General features: G+C 36.7%; 1 protein-coding gene across 6 annotated transcripts in view; it reads right to left on the bottom strand.

The window, feature by feature from the left end:
- Positions 1-121: 121 nt before the first annotated feature.
- Positions 122-25,575, bottom strand: part of LOC118277913 (LIM domain only protein 7) — a 178,039-nt gene continuing 152,585 nt past the window's right edge. For 3 of the 6 annotated variants that reach the window (XM_035596928.2, XM_035596927.2, XM_050700233.1), the window contains 12 exons: positions 15,951-16,083; positions 14,158-15,768; positions 11,632-11,913; positions 11,004-11,336; positions 8,662-8,814; positions 6,170-6,226; positions 5,041-5,492; positions 4,531-4,642; positions 3,755-3,862; positions 3,088-3,296; positions 2,055-2,164; positions 122-1,765 (listed from right to left, as the gene is read on the bottom strand). In XM_035596928.2, coding sequence (XP_035452821.2) covers positions 1,578-1,765; positions 2,055-2,164; positions 3,088-3,296; positions 3,755-3,862; positions 4,531-4,642; positions 5,041-5,492; positions 6,170-6,226; positions 8,662-8,814; positions 11,004-11,336; positions 11,632-11,913; positions 14,158-15,768; positions 15,951-16,083 — 3,748 coding nt within the window. In that variant the 3' untranslated portion in view covers positions 122-1,577. The remainder of the gene's footprint in view (positions 1,766-2,054; positions 2,165-3,087; positions 3,297-3,754; positions 3,863-4,530; positions 4,643-5,040; positions 5,493-6,169; positions 6,227-8,661; positions 8,815-11,003; positions 11,337-11,631; positions 11,914-14,157; positions 15,769-15,950; positions 16,084-25,575) is intronic. The other 3 variants (XM_050700232.1, XM_050700231.1, XM_035596930.2) reach the window with 3 other exon arrangements.

The following is a 25,575-nucleotide window of genomic DNA, read 5'->3' as shown; positions in this document are numbered from 1 at the left end:
AGATATATTACCTATTTTATGTAAGTAGCCTGCCAAGTGCCAATAAAAATTCTCATCATTCATCATTTAATAGTTTAAATATCAGTATTTATATTCTAATAAAGTAAAACAAAACGGTGTGTATAGTTCAAATATTTAATGTTATACAATTTGCAGCTTACACATAGAGAATGTACATATGTATCAATATTATAGTTAATATAATTACAAGTAGGTGCAACCGTGTTAATGTACTACCATAGATTTATTTCACGACAGTTTACAGTGACGCAAACAGATATATAACACAGGGATCACAAAATAGCTTAAATTCTCTCAAAGAATAGAAAATTATGAAAAGATTAGTTGTTTGTATCATACCATGAGAACCGTATGAGATCGGTTAGTCAAGACATCTCAGTATTTAAGCCATTTTGCATTCAACCACAACGATAATATACTTTATTAAACATACACATTTTTGGATGGATTATGTATTTATTTTAAACTAAAATAATAACTATTAAAGCTAACCTTTAAATCAATAAGGTATAAATTAAAAACTATTTACAAAATATTACAAAACTTGTTTATTTTCATTACACAAAACATTAAACGTTTATTAGTAAAAAAATATTAATTCAATGGTATTCTTAAATATATTGTTTCTGTGTACTTGTTGTGAATACAAGACAAATATGACATGGCACAAAATAGTCCGAAATGATGCGACAAATCATGTTTACTGTAGTGTCGAGAAACATGTGCTGCCTACCCTCCGTGAGGTGGGCGTGAATATATCAAAAGCGTGCAGTAGCCGACTCAGAACTCAGCTGAGTCGCTTAGACGTTTTGTAGATTGCGCATACACATACTGACAGACAGCGTGGTAGGAGACTATCGCGCTATGTCAATAAGGGATCGCACTTGTTGGTACATTACCTCTAAGTATTGAAAGACTGTCTAACATTAAGTCCCTCGTCCTAACATAGAGTTATTTGGCCATTTCTTATGTAATATTAAAAATTCAGGCACATTCAAAACTAATGTAAAGAAAATATCTTTATGGAAATGAACCATGATAACATGAGATTATTAACGAAGACTCTACAAAGTTGGACATAATTATTGAATAATGTGAAACAAACAAACAGTATAAAAATAAGTTCAGGTTTTTAACAAACATTTAGTATAACTAGGTGATTTCACTTCACTTGTAGTCTTTGGACCAGCCCGAGTATGTACTTTAGATCATTATAACACCGAAAACGTAACAAACCGTATAAATTCAAGTCAATCACACATTTAGAGATTTATAGAACAGTTCTGTAACCAAAGACAAAAACTCTAGTCAAACACAATTGACAGTTACATACGTCAAATTTGACGTAAGCTAATGTCAAAACCATAGACTATACTATAGCATTCGACTAGTGTTTATGGTATTTGGTTTCTAACCGCTGTACTCAAAGTTATTTAATGGTTACTTAACCCAGTCCTTAGCAATTGTTTTGGAAACAAAATCGTTACTAAGGAATAGTTTAAGTAATCATTAAATATCTGAGTGAGCAGTAAGTTTGAAGACACAGTAGTACGCGACTAGACGGCGGAGTACTTGCGTCCGTCGTCGGAGGAGTAGCAGTGCTGGCAGTGCAGGCGTCGGCTGCGCACGCGCACGTCAGCGCCGGCGCGGCCGTCGCCCAGGCGCGCCCCGCACACCGCGCACGTGAAGCACCACACGTGGTAGCACAGCGACAGCGACTCTATTATCATCGCCGCGCCACGACCTGCCAAACGGGGATTACTTTATGAGAACATTTTTATAAAGGAATCGTCCCTCACTGATTAATTGCTCCAGCACGTTATTTAATTTTGACAATATTAATAATGCACCTATTAAATGTGAAAATTCACTTTTCGCTAATTATTTTCTGTGTTAGGAGAGTACCCTTGCTTCTTCTAAGTTACTTTAAGAACCAGAGATAATTGAACTCGAAACCTTTGGCTCATCAGTCATCCATACAACTATTTAAATAATGTAGAAGTTAATTTTCTTTTAATAAATAAATATGTTACCGAGTTCCTCCCCGCAGTGCGAGCACTTGCGTCGTCCGCTAACACTGAGCAGTTTGTCGTCCCGCGGCTCCGTCCGCACTGGCCGCTTCACGTCTGACAACTGCTGCTGGCTGGAATTAATACAAGTTTCATTTTAATATCTGATAACTTTTCTCACTCATGGCGCGTTTACATTAGGTCGGTCGTAGGTCGGTCACCGAAGGCGGCGGCCACATTCGGTTTCACAGAAACCGAATTAATACGGCTGAATATCTGTTTATATTAGTTGGTGACCGAATACGGCCTGCAGCCGAATACGGTCTAACCGATTAATGTAAATGCGCCATAAGCCTTCTCAGTTGAAACACATTCATTGTTGTCATCAAAGGTCTCATTCAAATATCAGCTGTTTATTTAAAACTATCACTAAAAATAATATTTGGTTTGGCATATTTTATTTTTTAAATGCAGCAGTTTATACCATTTTAAGCTTTATTTGTTTCATTATAAAACTAAAATTCAAAGGAAAAGCAATGTGTATAATACATTACCTAAATAGGACTTAACTCTAGAGGACTTAAATCTATGTGTAGACAATGTAATCCCTCCACCTTAGGTACACTAGGGGAACCTGCATTATAAGAGTTACCGTTATTTGAAAGAATTGAGAAATTGTCTTGATCTATTATTTTAGTTTATTATTTACATACATACATAACATCACGCCTTTAATCCCCGAAGGGGTAGGAGGTGCACATTATGGCACGTAATGCCACTGTGTACACCCACTTTTCACATTTTATGTCTTAAGTCCCATGTAATAAACAGGTGGTGAGCCTATTGCTATGTATGGGGCACATTTCTAGACTCCATGCTACCACTGAGAAATTTTCGAAAAACCGAAAAAAGCCCAGTAATACTTCACCCGACCTGGGAATCGAACCCGAGACCCCTTGCCTGCAGTCGCACTTGCAACCACTCGGCCAACGAGACGGTCTTATTTATTATTTCTAAAGAGTTATAATGTTGATTCTATCAATTATATAGTTGTTACCTGGTGGAGAGCGCGTGCATGGCATAGAGCGGCCCGGATGCTGCCGCTGCGGCGGGGGGCAGCGGGGGCAGCGCGGGGGGTACCACCGGCGGAGGGGGTGCCACTACTGAAGGGGGCGCCACTACTGGTGGGGGCGCGTCGTGGTGGTACGAGTGGCGCTGCGCACGCGCCTTGCTGCGCTGCTCGTCTATGCGACGCTGTTCTGCCTCCTGGAAATGAAATCAGCCGACATGAGTATTGATTTAATAAAATACCTGGAGGTGTTTTGTTTTGTATGGTCCATTCCATACTGTACCTTAGGTTTATTGGAATAAATGACAAGCAGTTACTGTCATCTGTTCCAGAATACCCGCTAAAGCTGGTTTAGGACATATTTCACTATTTTATAATGAGTGTAAAGTCACTGTTATTTGGAAACAAACAAGACAAAATTAAGTGAAGCGATGTAAACTTTTTGTCGGGTTGGGCAAAGTATTATTGGACTTTTATCGGTATTTTGATTTTTTTTCAGTAGTAGCACAGAGTCATCCTTACTACATTAGACTTATAACACAAATGGTGAAAAGTGGGTGTACATTGGATAGAGGCATTACGTGCCGTAATGCGTACCTCTGCCTACCCCTTCGGGGATATAGTGTGTATTGAAGTATATCTAAAGGTTAGTTACCTGTATGAGCCAGTGCTGGTTGTAGTTGTAGTTGGCTGGCTTCCTGTTCCGCGCCTGCATCCAGTCTGTGTTGGAGATCAGCTTCGGAGTCGGCGCCGCGCTCAGAGCCTGGAATTATACGGTTCTAGTATTAGGAACGAGTAGAATAACTACGAAATTGCCTTACTATTAACACGCGCTCAGAGCCTGGAATTATACCGTCCTAGTATTAGGAACGAGTAGAATAACTACGAAATTGACTTACTATGAGCAAAAGTGGCCGGCGCTAGCGGAGGATTTAAATTCAACAGATTTTTTGGCAGTGTGTTTGAAAGTGTTAATTATAGTAAGTTATACATATTTATTTATTTCTTATTTAACATTTTATTTCATGTAGATTTATTTTATGTCACCTTACTAGCAACAAATTATTCAAATTAAGTACCGTCTCTTGCAATAGGACATGCAAATTAGTTTTTCTTTTAGCAAATAAATACTCGAGATTTAAATTCTTCGAGAAAAGAGTATAGTTATTTTTAAAAGAATGGCAATGCTTGCATTTGTAACTCTTGTGTAGCGACTGTGTACGCAGTACGAGCATTGCGATATATGCAATAATTAACCGGAGCTACAGATTGCCTAGCGGCTTACCGGGGCTCTGGCTCGAAAAGCAGGAGTGAGGATGGGGTAGTTTTATAGTCAGTAAGGGCCTGACACTTCCTCTCACCTTGCCCAAGGCAGAAGAAGTCATTGGATGATACCCCCTTCGCCATTATTCAAGGTAATCAAAGCTGTACCTGTAACGTGTGCCTGGTCATAGGATGGTAGTTGGCAGCATTGCCATTCTGCACAGGTTTCTGGCGGAGCTGCACGTTGGCGTACTCCACTGCTGAAGGCACGCGACTGCTCCTGAAACATACGGCGAATAACGTTAGTAAAAATGACTGGTTGGCAGTGGTTGGGTACATGCAAGTTTCTATAAGGAATAACAAACTTCAGTAATCCATAATAAAAGGTTTGTGTGTGAAGCTAACACAACATTTTTTATCCAAAACTAGACAGGTATTTGACCGCAATCTCACCTGATGATAAGTGACGATGCGGTTGGAGGGAACATTCCTGGCTAGAAATATCCTATTCAATCTGGCCTTGGGCACAACTTATTTTTAATAAGATTATTATTAAATTAAAAGTAAAGCTTCGGTACTACCAATGCTAGTGAGAATTAAAACTTTGTTTAAAAAATAATAATAATTACATCATCAATATTATTGCAGTAAAACGTGTAAAAATACGACAAAACTAACCTCATAGTAATCTCCCTCTCAATAGACTCCCGACTCTTCGGTTTGGGAGGCAGCACGGGCTGTGGTACTCTCATAGGCTGTCCTCTGACCTCTTTCCTCTCATATAGGACCCTCCTACTTTCCTCCACACCAAAATGCCTCTGCATATGTTCCTCTGACACAAATGGCTTGCGTTTCTCATCTACCACTCGTTCATCCATCTGTCTTTCTGGCACTGCTGGTGGAATCGAAGGTATGTTCTCATTCAGGAGAAGATTTGGCATGGAATGACGGTAGTGAGGGTTGGCTGGTGTCCTATTAAGAGGGGGCTTCTCAGGAGAGGAGGGGATCGAGGATATGTCTTGGACTGACTTCTGAATGATTCTGGTCTGGTCTCGGAGTAGGTTCTCTCTTTGACGGCGCAGCTCTTCCTGTTCCAATTGCAGTAGCTCCCTTTCGAAGCGAAGTACTTCCTAGTATTTGATAAAAGATAGTTTTAGTGTTTTGTGGTACGTACTAGGTAGTGTTGTAAGGTCCTATTAGAAAAGGGGTAGGGAAATGTACAATGTTACAGTTTATAAACAGTTTTTGTTAACTTAATCTAGGTATTGTTATCTTAATTTTATTCATAGATATTGTTCCATTTTTTATGATATTTTACAAGTAGATAGACGTAGTGTTAGTAACTTAAAAGTAGATATAGGACCTTACAAACTAATAGTTAAAATTAGGTAGTTTGGTTGTTTGATTTATTAGTAACATTTAATTTTAATTTTAGTGACATTTATATGAAGTGCAAGGCTTTAAGCTAGCGTGGATTAAACACAGTTATTCACACTCAGTGTTGAAGTATTTTTGAAAGAAATTTCGGTTTCAGTCGAACACAGAAATCTTTTATTTAAGTAATGTAACAGTTACTATTATTTATTTTTAATGTAAACTTTCTAGATTCTATTATATATTGAATATGGGTCTTTTAGGCCCTTATATATGTCACACTCGCAGTAACATATAAAAAGATGTATTAGACCCTTGTATCACACATTATATGTGTTTTAGGTCCAAAATTCTCATTGAAGAGGTTTTTTAACTTTATTAAACCGAAATTTCCCTTCTTGTAATGTAATGTAAGTGTCAAAATGTCATTCACCTTGGTGTTCGCATCGTCATAAGCCCCGTCGGGCCAGTCCTCGTTAGTGGAACACTCCTGCAAAGTGACGCCACGCCACACTTTGTTATTTACAACACAAAATGGCGGCCAGTTGCGAACCATAATATTTATTGTTATTGCAAGCTGTATTAGTTAAGCACGAACACTTCTTTATATGAGAAGAGTAAATATAAGATTATTTCGTGAATATTCCTGATGTATGCTTTAGTTACTGTATTGGTAATGTTTTTCACGGGAAAATGTGTATGATTTCGCTAGAAAACTAAAATTCTATGACTTTGAGAGAAACAAATGACAGATTCAATGATAATATCATAATGAATTTTCCTTCAAATATTATGGTTACAAAGTTAGAATGAATTTATGTTATGTGTATGTTTACAAATAAACAATATCAAAAATTTTAGCAAATAATAAACAAAATGAGATGCATGTTTTAAGTAATAGAATTCTACATATATCTACTAAAACATGCAAGACCATTCTAGAGTATACTAGCTAGAAAAATAAACTACAAGACATTCGGTGCAACATGCTAAGTGCATAATAAATATCTACGTCGATAGCAGTGTAAAAAATAAAAGGCAAATAATAATTTAAAATAAATAATATTTATTTAAAGATACAAGGATACATAGACAAGAACTACTTTTGTGACTAATTTAGGCGTTTTCTTTTTAATTTCTCAACTGATTCTATTTTTAAATTTAAAAAAGCGTTAAAAAGCAATAATAAGTTGTTAATAGCAGCATTGTATATGTTTTAAATACCACATTATTTACAGAAATAAAGAAATTAACAATTTCTTAAGAACTAGGTATTAAATTACGTTTTTTTTTTTAATTTAAATTATCTACCTATAGTATATAGCCTCTTAATATTTTTTATAAACTTATTCCTAGCATCTATTTCTAAATATTTTTGATCGGTTTTTCTAGTGGTATTCAAAACAACGGTAAATTAATCACATATATTTATAATAATATAATTATCTTATATCTAGTGCTTGCAAAGCATATACAGTGCTAGCCCCTTACGAGATAGTTAACTTAGCATTAATATACAAAGAAATAGGAAAGGTTCAGTCACTTCAGCTTTTGAAACAAATATACCAAATATAAAGGAGAATTATTTGGTACATATTGTATTTGTAAACAGAATAATTTACTTTGATTTGAATTAAAATGGATTTTGACAATCGCCATCTTTAATCAGCTGTTAAAAGCGAAAGTGGCTGAATTAAATTAACCGCCTAATTAACTAATCACCAAAGCGGAGAATTCGAGAAATAACCGAAAAGTTTCCCATACAAAATATAGCTTATCAAATATAAAAGTTTAAAGAGATCTACAATTTGTACAGTGCGATGAAATACATTCGAAAAAACTGCTGGAAAATCAACCATATAGAATACAAAATAAGGTTGTTTTTAAAGCTAGTTTTTAGCATGTACATTCTACTCACTAACTTAGGAAAAATAGGAAAGAAATATATAAAAAAATAATAATCTAACAGATATCTTCTAAATAGCATTTCATAAGGATGAAATGAAGAAGAAAGATACAAAAATAGTGTAATACATATTTGATTTGACACTAAATTATTCAATGGTTGAACATATTAGTGATTTAATTATTCAATGATTGAAGTATGAAATATTAAACAGTCCGAGAACCAACCACCACCATTTTTAGCATACAAACTAGCTCTAGAGTCCACTATGAAAGAATATTGCAATAAAAATGAGGAAAATATGTCATTTCCAAAAAAGTTATGTAGACATAGTATATTTTGTATGTTATTTCATAGCAGACCCAGCTAATGGTGCAAATGATATCAAAGAAATGTAGTGCCAAATCAAAATATACCAGAAATAAAGAAGGGTTTTTGAAAAGGTGATATTATGTTTAAAAATAAGCTCGAGTAGATATTTATACTAAGTAGTTATTACCCCGATAATAATATTAATATATTTTTAATTCTTTTCGTAATTATCAAAGTACAATCAACAAATATTTTCATGACTTCATACTTTTAGCATTAATAATTACTGCCCTTGACTGATAAACATATATTTATTAAATTAGTCACTGTTTTATCAATGACTTACTGATTATCTAGGTACGCATACCTTGTACTTAGTACTTGAATAGCAAATATTTATAGAACTTAAACTAATCTGATAATGACGCTAGGTCAACGAATACGTGTTTGGATACTCTACACAGTTTCCATGTAGTGTATAAACCACGAGCAAGAATCCCTTTCATTGTAAAGTTACAACAATCAACAGATTTGCAACTTTAAACGCACATAGTTAAGATTCAAAATATAACCAAGATAGATATGACATTTTAAAGTTGTTGATAGCCTCAGTACATATAAATCTTGTCACCTTTCAAAAGACCTTTTTACTTCGACAATTCCCATACTAGAGGACGTAGGGTAAGGATGTGTTATGGTGATAGTACCTGCTGTTGTTGTATAGTTTTGTCGAGGCTGTCAATCTTGTCTGAAGGTTCCGTCAGCTCACTCAGCTTGGAGTTCAGGTTGGAACTGAAGGTCTCTTGGTGTTTCTTCGTAGATTCTTCCTCGTCTGACGTCACTGTCACGTGAGTGTAGGGCTGGAATTTAAACCGTTATGAGGTTAATATAAAGGACATTCTTGCTTGATGACATAGGAAAGGACATTTTTGCTTGATGATTTCATTCATTGAGGTAATTTTTAAGTGTATTTTGTTGTACTTGGTGAGTCATTATATATCATTGCCATATATTGGGTAAGAGATAAGTTCGTTTCCAGACCTGCGAAACGCAGCAATCAAAAACAGGAATAGGAATGGGGTGGTTTCTGATAGTCTATACTTCCTCTCGCCTCGCCCAAGGCGGGAGGACTCATATAATGATTTTCCTGACTTAAAAAAAGACCTGTGAATCGTATCTAAGTCATTAAATGTAATCTACATTAATCTAACATAGTATATTATGATTAGCAATAAAATATTATCAAACATTACAAGCCTAATGCTTCCTCGTTACACTTTACATTAGCTACCTACTCATTACAACTATTAGTCCCTAGATGAGATAATAGAAATTAATTTACAACGTTATTTACAGCTTTATCATCATAGGTAAATGTTATTTAACATTCGGTAAATTTCCTAAGCCAAGTAAGTAGTAACAGCAGAATAGAAACAATTGGCCATTGGTCAACATAACTATTATTCCTGCGGGCAACAGACTTGACTGACCGGGCGTCTGAACTCTCTCGACCGAAGTGATACCACGGCCTCACAGAAAACCGACGTGACACAATGCTTGCGTTATGTTTTGTCGTGTGAGTAAAGTTACTGGAAACCCAATACCCCACTACCCAATCTCTCCGATGCCCAAATCGCCAACAATCTTCTAATTTCTATACATTCATGTTTAGAATATACTTCAACTATTTATATGTAGGTAGATGCACGTGTAAGACTATCTTTCGCGTGTTTAAAATTATCTGTAACTGTATTTTTATAGGCAGTAAAGGATGGTGAGTCACTAGGTGGGGTAATATGTTGTCTATATGAGTAAGTATGTAAAAAGTGATAAGAAAATAGATTTTGTAATATTTTGTAAAGGAGTAACTTTGAAAAGGACTTTGAAAATAAGATTTTAGATTGCTTTGTAAAAGAAACCTAGATAATATTCTAATGGCCAGTCTCAATAATCAATACCCATCTTTACATTTGCCAGTTAGAGATTATACAGCTAGAGAATTATCACATACATAAGCTCCATACAAAATGTGTCAAAATTGTATATCTGGTAAGCAAATGTACAGATAGATCTATCTATCTATCTATCCATTGAAATCGGCCGTAGGTCATTGAACCTACGGGCCTGCTTCACCACCTTCACATAAGTACCTGATAAGAGTATGTGACAAACTGTTAATACAAATCTCGTTTTTAATACTAATTTATCTGGTAAATAGCGGCTATCTAGATACTGTGAAATGGCTTGAACAAGACATTTAACCACGGTACGCGACATTTTCACGGTTTTCAAGACTGTTTTTCTCAATATATAATGCAAATTATTTACCAAAAAGTTATATGCGGATTCTTGACCGTACAAAAGTGATAAAGTGATTAGTTTTGAGCAAAAAGTGTCTATGTACGGAGAGTATACCGCGAAAGAAAAATGTATGAACAGGCGATCGGAACATTCACTTTAACTTAGGCTGTATGAGACTAAAGCCTTTGATTATATAATGTCTATGTAATCAAAACTTTTTTCTCGTTTTATCTCGTAACATTACTGTCTGAATCTTAGCTCTCTAGCACCTTGACCAGCTTTCTAAGCCAGTGTTCAAGGTTCAGAGGCCCGGCTGGGTAACCTTTTGTTTTGCGTTCATAATCTGATAACGGCTACTGTTTACTTTATCTTGTTTTGGACGAGTTCACGCCGGGGATTTTAGTTTACTAGTGAGAAGTTAGATGCTGTTGGCTTGGAGATTAATACTAAGTATGACATAATTTTGGTCTTACATTAATACATTTTTGTAGGTTTAATTACCGGGTTCAATTACGGAAGTCTGGCCAACTAATGTCTAACATATTTAGTAATGAGAAACTTCTCCTTCTTGGGAAGGCGGTTAAAAAGGGGGTTAATTACTTGGGTCTTTTTCTTTACAATGGTGATTATAAATAGAAATCGCACGTCTTGTAAGAAAATTTCCAAGATTGACGAGTTTTACAACTCTTTATAACCGAGTAAACTTATTCATTGTAAGTTGAAAAATTCAACAAAATATAAAACCCACCTCACTATTCTGTCTGCTGTGAGGACTAGATGTCTCAGGAGACGAGTGCCCCTTGTACCAGGCTTCAGCCGAAGGTCCTCGGTCTACATCCACACCAGAATCCCGACTCTCCCTCAGCTTAGCATCCATATCATGAGACAGAGTCTTCTTGTAAAGCAACTTCTCTATTTTAGTCTCTTCTTGGAGGAAGGAGGTGATGTCAGGTCTTGGAGCCAGGGTGAGGTCTACATCCAGGTAACTGTCATCTTGACCTTCGATGCCGAGGAAGCTGGTGCGTTTGTTGCGAATCTCCTTCTTGATGCGGCGCGCTGAGCTGGTGTGCTTGAAGTTGCCCTGGAATTTGATGATGAGTTTCATTATTTATCTTTTTAGAGTATGAAGTAGAAGGTAAGTAGAAGATTTGTTATACAAGGTTGAAGTAGTTTTATGATTTAGATAAGTACATAGTTACTGTCAGCGTCAGCGATCAGTCAGTTTGAATGAAAAACGGCAATGCACTTGTACTTGTAACGCCACTGGGATTTCTGATGTCCATGGACGGCGGCGATTGCTTACCGTTCAGGTGATCCGTCAGCTCGGCTCTTTACCGGCTTATACTATAAAAAACTTAAACAAATTTTCTACTCACATTTCCCAGCAGTTCATCCTCAGGTCCATCCTCAGTGGGTGGCGGAGGAGGCTTCTCTTTGGGAGGCTCCAGCACATTGGTAGGCATGTCCAGAGGGAAGGCACTCTCTGGAGGGAACTCAGAGGAATTCTGATAGAAGATGTCCATGTTCTCATACAGTGGTGCTACATCTATCTTCTTATCAATGAAATCGTCCTTCTTTCTGAGTTCTACAGTGTAGTCCATCACAGCACTGTCTTCTGAGTCAAGTTCTTTGAAAGCCAGCTCTAAAGCATCAATGACCTGGAGATACAAACATGATTAGAAGAAACCCTACATTGAGAAAAACACTAAGATTATTAAAAACGCTGCATTGTAGAAGCATTCGTGTTGTGTGCAAGCAAATTTGCTTTAAAAATATTGTACATTTGAAATAGTGAAAACCTATTTTTGCTTGACGTGCTTCTACATCACATTCAAAAGAAAATTAACACAATTATAACAACAGAATTCTGTTTAAAAAGAAGCTAATTCCAATTAAAAAACAAACGACAACACATTTAGAAAAAAACAACATTTTCAAATTAGAACGTAAGAAAAATACTATTAATAAAAAATCAACACTAATTCTATTTGAAATAGAAGCTAAACTTGTGTAAGATAAAAACTGAAGGAAAATAAAATACGGTATATAAACAAGGGTTTGTGCGAAAGATGCATGCAAAAGCTGTTTTGGTTAGATGCATGAAATATGAAGCGAGACCCAGAGCTTTTGAAGATGTTCTTACCTTAGAAATCCCGCCACCATTTGCAAAAGATTACAACTATTAGGTCGCCTACTCTCTCAGAGACCATTTATCACACTGTCTTGATTTAACCACAGATAACAAATATTTGTCTAAGATAAGCCTGGAGATAACATTGTACTGATTTCATACATAGTATTATACCATTTTATTGATGATTGCGTGTGATAAAGTATGATAATTATATTGTTACTTGTTATATTACATACAATACTGATAATGGCATACTTTATTGATACTATGGAAGATGTTTGGGTAGTTATAATAGGGTTTGCAGCTTATGTGTGCCTGTTTAAAGTATAAAAAGGCAAACAAAAGTTTCAAGTTTAATATTTTAGCGTTTTAACGCCACTGAGAGATTGATACATTTTGTTTATAGTAATAAATGCTTATAATATGAATAAAGATATAATGTTTAAGGATAAATGATAACTATATCTATACATAAATAAAACTCATACAAATAACTATGCAACATGTATTTTGATATAATTTTACATATCACGTTAATTAAATGAATAAATACTGGGGTTCTACGCTACATGTATATGAATACGGTATCTATACAACTGTGTGACACTACGTACATAACCCTGTATGGCTAAAGGCTCGTCTACACGAGCGACTTTTCCTCGGACGACTGTTCTGTCGCCGCCTTTAGTGGCCTTAGTACCAGTAACATCGATCGCACATTGAAGACTAATCGTAACATGCACTTTAATGATTACTAAAAATATATCCAACTATAAAGTTTGTTAATAAAATTATTATATTATCCTCGTCTACAATGTGCGACTGGAGGTATTTGATGACACAAATATAATGGTATACGTCTTACGTGTGCGGGAATCCTTGATACGGCGGAATTCTTTGGTTTAGCACGGTGGTGAATGTTAAAAATAAAATATCTAATTTTATTTTAGAGTATTAATAAATGGGTGTATAAACACAGGTGATATTAGTGATGACTGAGTGGGTGAGATCAATTGATCATTGACTATAGGTTCCATGGTGATTCTCATCTGATCTTGCGAAGCAATACATGAGAATGGTATGGAAATGAATTGTTTTTGTTCAGACAGGCTTGTCGGCCCTGCGACTAAACGTATTGCACGGCTCTATGTCAACACGCCTTTACAATATTATCAAAAATTGATCACTTCGTGTCATTACTAAAATTACTTAGTCCAACCCAACAAGATTCGAGACTAGTTTATAAGAATTTGGGGTCGTTAATATTTCCACTAGCATTTACATTTATTATGCAATATTCAAGAGTATGACAAGTAAGTTCCTACTTCGTTGATTTATCGATTGACAAGAAGAGACCTATCAACCACATGCTCTCGTTATGTAAATGGCATGATGATGACGCGACGGTTACAGTGAACTACACTTCATCGTTAGCTACAGGACTACTGATAGTTTGTGTTTTTATCTTATTGTTAATAAATAATATAGTTTTTCGCCTATTCGGTTCTATCCTACGCTTAGTCCGCTTCTCCCAGAACGGGTTCTCGTCCTGCGAGGTACTTACCGCTACTTCGGCCCGGGCAGCTGCAACGTCACGAGGTTCATGTATATCTTTAACGCTTACAGTATTATGGTTAGGTGAATTATCTATTTTGACAAGTGAACACTCTGATGTATACGACAAGTCGGGCACATCGTTACTTTTTAGCGCTTTAACTGAGTTCTTAGGTGAGATGTTAGTAATAGTTGTGATATTAGAGACAGTTACCATTGGCATGCTGTTAGTAGAGCTAACATGGTTAGTAGTCCCGGCACCGGCGCTCATATTGTTGCATATCTCATTCAGATTAAGATGTATTGTCATTTTCCCCTCGAAAACCACTGTGTCGCTTTCCGACCCGGTGGAGACAGGCTCATTCAAACTTACACTGGTGTCCTGGTTTTCCAAACTTTTAAGTGTGTCTTCGTCGTCTTTGTCTAGTTGTATCTCAGTGACCTCAGTCACACTGAGTTCCTCGGGCTGAGAGACAGCCTGCAGGTAGTTGCTGGCGCTGTCGTCATCAGTTTTCACGTCCTGCTCTTCAGTTTCTTCGACAATGATGTCTTGCATCAGCTGGATAGGCTCTGGCATCTTGTCCATCTCATCGATCTTCGCGTCCATGGCTGTTCCATCTTCATTTGAGGACTCATACTCGGATGCTTCGATCATGGGCTCTCCTACAGGTGACGCCACTTGTGTCAAGTCAGCGATGTCATCAGCAGGGGCACAGGAATCCCTGGCAGTGTGGATCCCGCTGTCTTCCGTCTCGATGTCACTCGGAACGGTGTTGTTCTGCATTTCAGCGCAGTCGAAGTCTTCCAAGCTTTGGACTCTGTCGAATGAATTCGGAGAAGTTTGTCCATTGATGTCCAAACTATCCAGAGAGCGACAGAAGCTTTGCATTTGACTCTCGATTCCAGACAGGCTCGATTTCAGGGAGCTCTCCATCAATGTGTCTTTTGTCTCCTCGACCTTGATTTCAATATCTTTAGTATTGTGTGCCAATTCTTCTTCAACGGATATTTTTGGTATCTCCTTATTCTTGGCCGCATCAAGACAAGACAGTCGCTCTTTCAGGCTCATGGAGACCTCCTTAACTTCAGTTTTTGTGGGCTTTGTTTCTTCTTCAGAGGTCTGTGACTTTAGACTGGAGAGGCGCTCCTTCAAGGATCGCGTATTGCTGAGATCTCCGTTCGACAACCTCTTTACCTTTTCTGGTTCAGTAGACTTAACTTTTTCAAGTGAAGACAGTCGTTCTTTCAACGGTTTCACTTCTGTGGGTAACTTGGTCAGGTCGCTCGTAGACTTTTGAATGTGCGAGTCTTCCGTGAACTTTTCTAAACTAGACAGTCTTTCCTTGATAGATTTTTTGTTCGCAATGTCGGGCAGTTTAGGTTTATTCGTCTGTGGCTCTTGAGAGTTCTCCCTCTCGAACTGTTCCCTCCTCTTGTGTATGTCGACTTTGGGCAAGTCTTTCTTCTGGTTGTTGTTCTTTGCGTCGTTGGCTCTCTCTTGTTGGAAGGAGGAGAGTTTCTCTTCGATTTTGTTGCTGACGTTTGTCCTGATTCTGTTAAGGTCACCATTTTTCTCTGGTGATTTATCTTTGAAGTTGTTGTTGACAACAGTTTTGACGATGGGACTGTTAGTTTGTGAGATAATTCTAGACTTGTAGCCTTCGATGGCTCCCTCGTATGTGTACTCCTCGGGCTCCGGGGAGCTGATGGTGGTGGTCGTGCAGGTGTCGTATTCGTTGGCGCTGGAGCCAAGCTTGCGGTTAGTGTCGCAATTCGACAGATTGTCGACATCTGAATGATTTTTATCCAGGTCGATACCGTCGCTCTGGAAATTTAATACGTTAATATTAATCACTATGTATACGAGAGTATAAATGCAGTTAATCTATAAGCACTCATTTCAAAGTGAACTAGTTTGTGCAGTTTGTCTAACTGACCTTCAATTATCAGTCATTAACCAAAGAATTTTCTAATTACCATAACTATTACCATGATGCGGGTACTTACAGCCAGGCTATGTGTGTCGCAGTCCTCGCTGAGGCTGCTCTTGGTGCTGGAGGTGCCAATGCCAAGGTCACTCAGGTCGTGACCGTCATCTTCTGTGTACAACGCCAGCGGGTTCCGCCTTCTGCGGCCAGCGCTGTAATAGAGGATAGAGAGAAGATTAGTTGTGATAGAAGAGTTTTGAAGCATTTTATCACTTTTAATTAACTAACATATACTAAGAACCTTTATTAATCTATCAAAAACATTAGAAGAAAATACAACAGACTAAAATTAACATCTATTAATAGCGAATTTTATCGATAAACCGATCACTTTTCACTCGATATAGATATCTGCGAGTAGTTGATCATTTCCTACTAACTAGTTATAATTAGTGGCTAGTCACCAGCGCCTGTCGCCGCCCGTCTATATCCAACACTATTACTCAGTCCTTAGTCATAGACTAGCAGATAGTGATGTGACTAGAACATGTTCTGTGAATAGAGGTGGGACATGTTTGTGTTATGATGCGGCGTGTATTTAGAGTCTCTGTTTGTTTATGGATAACCTAGTTCTTTTAGTACAGTCTATTTTTGCCGTGTGAATGTGTTATGAAGTATTAATGAGTTTTGATAATGATAGCTGACTAGCTTCTGCCTGTGGTTTCGCCCGCATTCCCGTGGGATAAAAAGTAGCCTATGTGATATTCCAAACTATAATCTACCTCAGTTCCAAATTTCACCACGATCTCTTCAGCGGTTTTGACGTGGTTGAATAATAAACATACACACAAATAAATAGGTGAAAAATGCATAATTGTGATTGATTGGTTCTCAATAGTTAATTAATTAATTGGTTTTCAATAGGTACCGTATTGCTAAAATATTAAGAAACATTTTCCTTTGATGTTAAAACGTAATAAAAATATTATCTCCTACAATTAAACAACCGAACCACGCATTCTCTAAACACATGCATCCACGAAAGAAAAAAAAAACACAAATAATTCAGAAAACCAGTTCCATTTCAAGGTGATGGTGACGCAACCGTACAAATCACATCATTACACCCGATGATATAACTCGTACGTATGAAAAGTGAAAACGTGTTCTAACTTTCTTTGTACCACTTATGTGTATTTGAATAGAAAGCAGTTAAAATGGCCGCAGAGCTGATAATGTTATGATTTATGACAAATTCGCGTGAGATACGCCATTTGTGAGATATTCAGTTTGTCGTGGACACTGACCTTAGTTTCATGGGAAATGGCTGTGGCGTAATTATCACGTTTTGCGAGAAATTGTATGTGTTGTTTGTATGTGTTTGTCGTGGGTTATGTTGATAGGTTTTAGACTTTGTTGTGTAGATGTAGAGTTTGTTTTTGATAGTGTTTGTTGTACGAGTATAATATTTTGCAACGCAAAGTAACGCAACGTTACGCCTTTTATTCCCGAAGGGGTAAGCAGAGGTGCACCTGTACGTAACGGCGCTTAATGCTACTATACAATGTACTCAATTTTCACTATTTTTGTTATAAGTCCCATGTAATAGGGGTGAGTCTATTGCCATTTACTGTCTATACATTTTTCCTAAAAGTGTTGGTAGAAAATGAGTTCTGTGTTTACGGTAATTTAAAATTTATATAATTTTTACGGCACATTTTATCCTAATTATACCTATGATTTGCGAACGGATGAACTCATAGACATTTATAAATAAACATGCAACGTTCAAGATATTAGACCTAACTTTAAATCTAGATTCTAGATAGATTTCTAATTGCTGCTATAATGTAGGTATAAGAGTGTTTATCGAATAAGTACAATATTTTGTTATTTTCCCAACTAAGGTTCATATTTACGATTTACGAATACAAATAACATATTTTAAATTTAAAACCTTACTACAGACATTTTCTTCAGATAACTTGCAACGTTCAAGATCTTGATTAGATCTGACTTTAAATCTAGATTCTAGATAGATTTCATCTTAATTACTGCTATAATCGCTGCCAAGCCTCTGACATTACTTGGCGAAGATTGAAGGGAAATTAACTCTAATATTGTCATCATCGGCAACATTAGGCATTTTGTTCGATTTCTATTAATTTCATGTTAGAGGGCATGTTATGTCATACAGCCAGAGAAACAATTGAATTGCTGCATCAGTCATGTCCCGGTCGTGTTATTTCACGTTTTTGAGACCAGAATTGGCCACCTAGATCATGTGATTTATCAACAGTACACTTTTTTCTTTTGGGTTTCTTAAAGTTGATGGTTTATGCGAATAAGCCGACGACGACTCAAGCCTTAAAAAGGAAATTGGACGCTGTATTAATGAAATACCGCAGCATTTATGCAAAACGGTCAATGAAAATTTCGTCAAAAGATCGCGTATGTACCGCAAAGCCGCGGCGGCCATCTGCCCGATGTATTGTTCCATAGATAACCTCATCCTCTCTACTTTACGATATTATAAAGTTTTCACGATTTTTTTTAAATATCTGCGTTTTATTTAAAATTTAAATCTTGCGTTCTTGTTGGGACACCCTATATAAACCTCTTAAATAGCAATCTCTAACAAACTAAGAAAGAAGTATAGAAGAGTAGAAGACGACCAGTGAAGAAATGACATGGACTGTAAAACAAAATAAGGAAAGAAAATAATACATATTACGCCGACCACACGTAACACAGGAAGCGGACGCATTATTGTAATATTTGTAGAAAACATTGTCATAAGTCTGCAATAACATGCACTTTACTTATCAACAACTTAACGTTTCCTTATTTTAGAGAAGCATCAGTGTAGATACAAGTTTAAAAATGTAAAACAACGCGAAAGTTTGTCAATAAACTCCACTATCGATGCTAAAGATTCATCGGTGACAGAAACTGGTATCTTTATCATAAATCAAGCGATACTTTTGTCATATAAATCATGTTTCCGTGGACATCAGTATACACTTAAAGCCTATCCCAAAACTATTTTAAGAATAACTTTCTTCTCATCATTGATTTAAAAATAAACAAGTTGTAAGAGGTTGTTGTTGTTGACTTGTTGGTTTAGAGGCTGCAAGCTGCAAGCGTCATAGAACTTGCAAGTCTCTGGTTTGACCTTCGAGTACTAAGCACTAAATTTACGGTTTTAGAAATTCTCTGTAATATTATAAAGTCGAAGATCCAGTACCCTTAGTACGAGTTAGCTTTACGTTTAAAGTAATCAAAACGAGAGCGCGTTCGGCGCTCTTTACCCTTAGTATGAGTTTGCTTTACGTTTAAAGTAATCGAAACGACATCGCATTCGGCGCTCTGACTGGTTGGTTCATTCCCGCCGACTAATCAGAACGCCAAACACGCTCTCCAATTGGCCCGCTCGAATAAACCAACCAATTAGAGCATTCTTCAATAGAATGTATTTATTTGACTATGACATGACAGTAAGACACGTATCATAAAAAAAATTGGAACTGCCAATTATTTAGATACATACATATACATGTGTCACTGCAAATACGTCCGCATACAAAAACCACGATATTTCAAGTTGCATAAGAAAAATAAATTAAAGAAACGACGCACAATATTAATGCGAGTTTCGGTGGCCATTCAGCGACATCTGACCCGAGATGTGAACTCACACATGACCGTAATTTCGGCATTACATCACACGAACAAATTACTTTAGCGAAATAATAGTTACACTTGATGACTGCGTGTGTTAATGTCACTCTCTATTACTATTACTTCGTAGAAATTAGGGAATGTTTGTCATTTTAACTGTTATTCGTAATTCGTAATATGTCGACATGACACTTGACTGTGTGTCATTAATTAGTTTCTAAGTAAACTGTGTTCGTCATTACATATCAAGTTAGTTAGAACTGTTGCTATGTATATTTCGTAGATACTGCAACATTATTTTGTTTAGTAAGCAAGAGTTGCTTTATATTTAGGGATAGGACTTAATCTAATTTGTAGCCAGCGGACTGCATAGCGGGTTACCGAGGCTCCGGCTAGAACAACAGGGGTAAGAACTTGGCGGGTTTTAGTCAGTAAATGTGTGATGCTCCCTCTCACCTCACACTAGGCATGACAAGTAATTGGATGACTTTTCACCTTAAATAAAAGTCATGGAAATAACCGTGATGCAAACATGTTGCAAATAGATATTGAATTGATTAACCAAATGCATCATATAAAAAAAAATGCAGACAAGAGCCAGTACTAAAATAATGAACACGGAAAATCGAAATCTCACATTATTCAAAAGTATGCATCAATAATTTCAAACAATAGGCAGGATTCCAAGTTCCCTCCTCTGCCTAATGCAGCGTAATAGTAAGGAGGTACAATAATAGTTTCACCGGAATTGAATTCCTATACGCTTCTTAGTAATGAACGCAGTATTGCAGAAATTCTTTGGAAACATCCAGGCATAACAAAAATGGCTAAAACGCATTACGAACACATAACAAGAAAGTGTAGAAGGCCCATTTGTTACAACACGGGAAATGGCATCGAATAAAATTTCACGAGAGGTATATCAACTTAACATATTGGGTGAAACTAAGATAAAATGTATGTTTTTAAATTGCTGCAAAGCAACTTTACTACCAGTAAATCAAAAGTAGCCAGTAGCATCATGTTTATTTCTCCAGAAGACGCAAAAGTTTTACATGTTTTTTTTTTTATCCTCCAATGACTTCTCCCGAATTGGGCGAGGGGAGATGTAGTGTCAGACTTACTGACTAAAATGCACCCCGTTTCTACTTCTGCTTTTCGAGGCGGAACCCGGTAAACCTACTAATACAGTAAAGTAGCTTTTCAGCAATTGCTGGTAGTCTAGCAAATCAAAAATAGCCTATCATGTTTATTTCACCAGAAAAAAACAGAAGTTTATGCATGTAGACTACACCCACATTAAAGAAGTATCTAAAAAATATGTCGATTAGATGTAACCACAACAGACTGACTGACACATTTTTATGGGTACGGGAGCAGAAATAGTGATAAATAAATCTTTATTAACCTTCTGCAATATGATTTTACAAATCCTTAGCTCATTTCCTTAACAATTCCCACATAGAGAGGGGATAATTTTCACAGGGATCAACTCCTGCGCATCACGATGCGCGTGCGCCGAATCACGAATTGATTTAGTTGAATTATTACGTATCGGAAAAAATACATGTTGGTACAACGCTTGTATTCTTTATTACTCTGTTACATGAGTTATGGACAGTTAAGTTATTTATTTAATAGTTCTATGTTAAGTAAGTTTAGTAGACATTAACTTAGATTGTGACTTAATGGATACTTTTTTTTTAACTTGCCGGTAATCGAGCAGACGTATTACCTGATGGTAAGCAATCGCCGCCGCCCATGGACACTTGAAACACCAGAGGCTTTACAAGTGCGTTACCGGCTTTTTGGGAGTTAGGAATTTAAGGGTTGTTGTGGGAATTGGTGATTGGGAAGGGGGGTAATTCGGCCTCCACGGTATCCACTCACACAACGAAACACAACGCAAGCGTTGTTTCACGTCGGTTTTCTATGAGGCCGTGGTATTACTCCGGTCGAGCCGGCCCATTCGTGCTGAAACATGGCTCTCCCATTAGACTAAGTTGCGATGCTATGCTTCCTTTAGTATGATGTAGCACCTATCGCAAAATACTAATAGAAAACAGTTCTATAAACATCCCTAATTATAGACTAAACATCAACCTATAAAGTTAAACAAACCTATATCAATTTACCTAATAAGCACATATTACTCATTTAAGATCTCGAGATAAAATTCCACTTCTTTTTACTGGAAACTTCTGTAAGCCGCAAAAATATGCAAACAACGGTCAATTAGCCGAGCCCATGTCGTCCATAAAACGTAACGACTCACGTACGACGCACGTACGACTCACGTACGACCACGTGACGCGGCGCCTGCGCACGATCTCAGTTATTCGTGGATTTTTGCACGATATGCCACTCGTGCGCATTCCGGAAGGTTTGAGGCGAGGATTATGAATCTAATGGAGTGTTACATCGTAGTGAGCGTGGTTAATTGATTTTATAAGGTGATTAAGTTGATTTTAGTGTGTGTTTATTGGGATTTAAAACTTGTATTCGTTTGGTTGTATTAATTAGTACATGGTCTTATGTAACTAGTAGTAATAAAGCTAGAATGCTAGAAAATGTTGAATATTTTGTAATACGGTTAATGAACAGAAATTTCAGTACAGATACTTCATGATATCTAAACAAGTAAATATGAAACTATTTGAATTATTCGAATGAATGAAAACAGTTTCAACTTTCATTGTAACTTGGATATTAAGTCCGCATGTCTGTGTCATGTCCAACGGTAGGAATGTCGGAACATGAACATTGTCGAGTATTGTCAGCAAAACTTCGTGATAATGTCGCAACAACCTACGTGCGCCTGCGCAACCGTGAGACAAGACACTTGTACACTAATACGTGATTTTTTCGTACATTTCTTGAATTCTGATCTTGTTGAGTTCTTTGGCATGATTCATAGAGAAAAATCGATTGTTTGAGTTAATTAATTCTGAAGTTCACTTTCAAGAAAGATAAAGAGAGGTTATTACCATAAAATGTGGTGTTTAGTTACATTACGAGCTCAGTCATATTTTACCAGGAGGCATGTAAAATAAAGCTATTCTAACAGTAAACAAATTGAGGGCAAACACAAAACTAATTCATCACGACCACTCTTGGGAGGCTAGCTGAAGCTCATTCATACTTTATATGATAACTAGCGACATTTTTTCCGAAACACTATAAAAACTAGGCCTACTTTTCTGTCGCATCTGCAGCGTACAGTCGTGATATATGTACGACTCCTTAACAGCGGAGACATTGGCTTTCGAGCCGCACCCGCGTCTTTAATTGGCGACCAACCGGTGCGGCGGGAAGTTATGGGAAGACGCAGCGGTTTTTTGTCGCCACTATTCCAGTAAGACACATGCGTCGTTGTGGACTAGGACTTATGGATGTAGGGTTGCTGCTAAACTGACCATCGCTTTGAAGGTTTACCCAAAAAACTTAAAAAATCAAAGCGAATAATGGTGAAGTTCAGTAACTATCTAAAATGGTAAATAGGTTTGCCTATTTAGACAACAAAAAAAAAAATTCTGTTCAAAGATATTGCACTGCAAAGTAGTGCAAGAATCCACTCAATCATGTTGGATAATAAGCTCTCTCGGTATGCAAAATATTATTCAAAGTACCTTCATAACACAAAACGATTTGTAATCAAGAAGATTGTAATCAGATCAATATATTCTTCGGAATCCGCTGAATGTGCTGACGTCTCGCATTCTTTATTTATCGAGTCCTTATTGTGAAGATCTGCAAGTACGTCAATGCAAGAGCTGACTCACACAGGATTACAGTGTCAAAAATATGTTTGGAATATAAATGAGGATTAAGATTGAGGACTGCAATTTATAAATATTCTGATAAATAAGATTCTTTACCTTCGTTTTGGTATCGATAACGCTTGTCCCTTTTTTTGTAAAGAGACGAAACGACGCCTGATTAATCTTTCCATCGATAACGGAGATTTAATTTTCATATAAATTGTAGTTGTTATTTGGCCATTGTTGTCTCCGTAGGTGTGTGCCAGCCCTACATCGCATGCCTAGCTCCAGCCGTGCGACTGGCAACCGCCGCAACCCAGTCTAATGTGTACAGTCCTTAACGCAAATGTCTTCCAGTCGTTTTGTCTATACTCCGCGCTAACGGCAGTTTCATTATTCATAACTTTTTTAGTCGATCGATTATACGACAAATGTGTCTACAAGATCTTTCTCTATGACTTCTACAAGAGGATATGGGGTGAGATTAAGATAAATATGTCTTATGATTATGATACTGAGTTGTCAGTAGTTTGATCGATGTTTTTTCCCAGTTAACTGCGATTCTTGATATGGTGAGCACTGAGCTGCTTCATTTAAAAGCAATATGGTCCAAATACCATTAGTGTTTTTACGTTTATTAAGTTCGTAATTTAAGTATTAATTGGATCGATATGTTACATTGTTGCTGTACGTTAGTTGGACTTATAAATGCCATTTTGTAAAACTTATGAGTTCAAGTCCGTAATGGATTTTTTTATGTAAATTTGAAGAAAGTGTATTAAACAAAAGGCAATTATGAGCTAACAATAATAATTTTGGGAAGATTGTCAATAAGAAATGATACAGCAGTACCTACGAGGTTTACACAAATATCTCTTATACAACAATAGCAATAAAAAACACTTAAGGAAAGGAATTCCCAAACTACAATTTTGAAGAACCTAATACCTAACAATACATCATCAAATGAAGACCAAAAAACTGGTACAGACGCCTCAATATTTACCTCACCTCCGCAAGGAATGCCAAAGCTCTATAAATATAAACATAAATTCGTTCTACTACATTGTTATCTAGCGTTTATCAGAAAGATAAAACGGGGAATTGAAGTGGTCTGCCAGCGAGGGTTGATAGCATTGGATCTACTTGTTAATTTATATTTGAATAGTAAATGAATTGGCTGATAGCAGAAAATATTACAAATGGTAATATATGTAAGTGGTCGGCAACTAGGATCTGAAGGGTAAGAAAGTGGTCGGTAACTGGTGTCGATGTTTTGACAAGTTTAAGTGTTATGTTAGTTAGAAAATATCTCAGTTTGTTTATGGTGTAGAGAGTTTGAAATAGTTAATGTTTCCTTGAGTTAAGGGCTACTACTACAAACAGTAATGTTTTATTGTGGGTGTTAATATGTGTAACATAGTAAGTTTTGACGAAATGGGAATCGATTTTGTGATGTAAATGTATTTGGTTGGAAAACTGTTGTCAATTTTGTAAACTACTTACAATACCTTACCATAGAGAATACTCATGAGTAAAGTACCCCTTAACAAGTATAAACAAGTTGAACATAACAACAATTTTGTAATATATTAATTATGTATAAAAATTCCATCACCACTAAGTAAATGAATCACACAAATATTTCTGCTAAAACCTGCTCAAAAAGAAAAACGACATCACACATAAGTAGGTACAACACCAAACTAATAAGCTACCATAAATTATGACTTATCACGAAGACATAAAATCTAAATTAGCTTGCTAATTATTTTATACTCTGTCAACAATATAATGAATAAACGAGATTCAACTCTATCTTTAATAGGGTAGAGTACAAATTGTTCTGTGTGAAATATTGGCCTTAGTGCAGGTATCGTATGTTCCCGTAACAGTTGTGAGCGTTCAGGAGACAGGTCGCAATATAATACGGTGCATGTAATGTAATATGGAGTAATTACGCAGTTGAAATTAGAACTACTGAGATAATAAGGAACTTTGGTGTACCTAAGGACCAGGTACTAAAAGGACCACAAAATTTTCTAGGGTTTGAAGAAGGTTTCTATTGAGATTTCACCTTATTAGCCCTTGGTCTGCATACAATACGTACGCAGATATACGCGAGACACAATGATTTTTCTATTGTATCTCATATACTGGCAGACGAGAAGTTAACGAGGAGGTTTTGTTTGTAACTTAAATATAAATTCTAACAATTGAACAGTGTCCTCTCGGTAGCAAGACCGACCATGACATCGTCAA

Source organism: Spodoptera frugiperda, chromosome 18, assembly GCF_023101765.2.
Source record: "Spodoptera frugiperda isolate SF20-4 chromosome 18, AGI-APGP_CSIRO_Sfru_2.0, whole genome shotgun sequence".
In the NCBI taxonomy this organism is placed as follows: Eukaryota; Metazoa; Arthropoda; class Insecta; order Lepidoptera; family Noctuidae; genus Spodoptera; species Spodoptera frugiperda.
The sequence above is the reverse complement of the archived record's forward strand: the minus strand, read 5'-3'. Positions and strand labels throughout refer to the sequence as shown.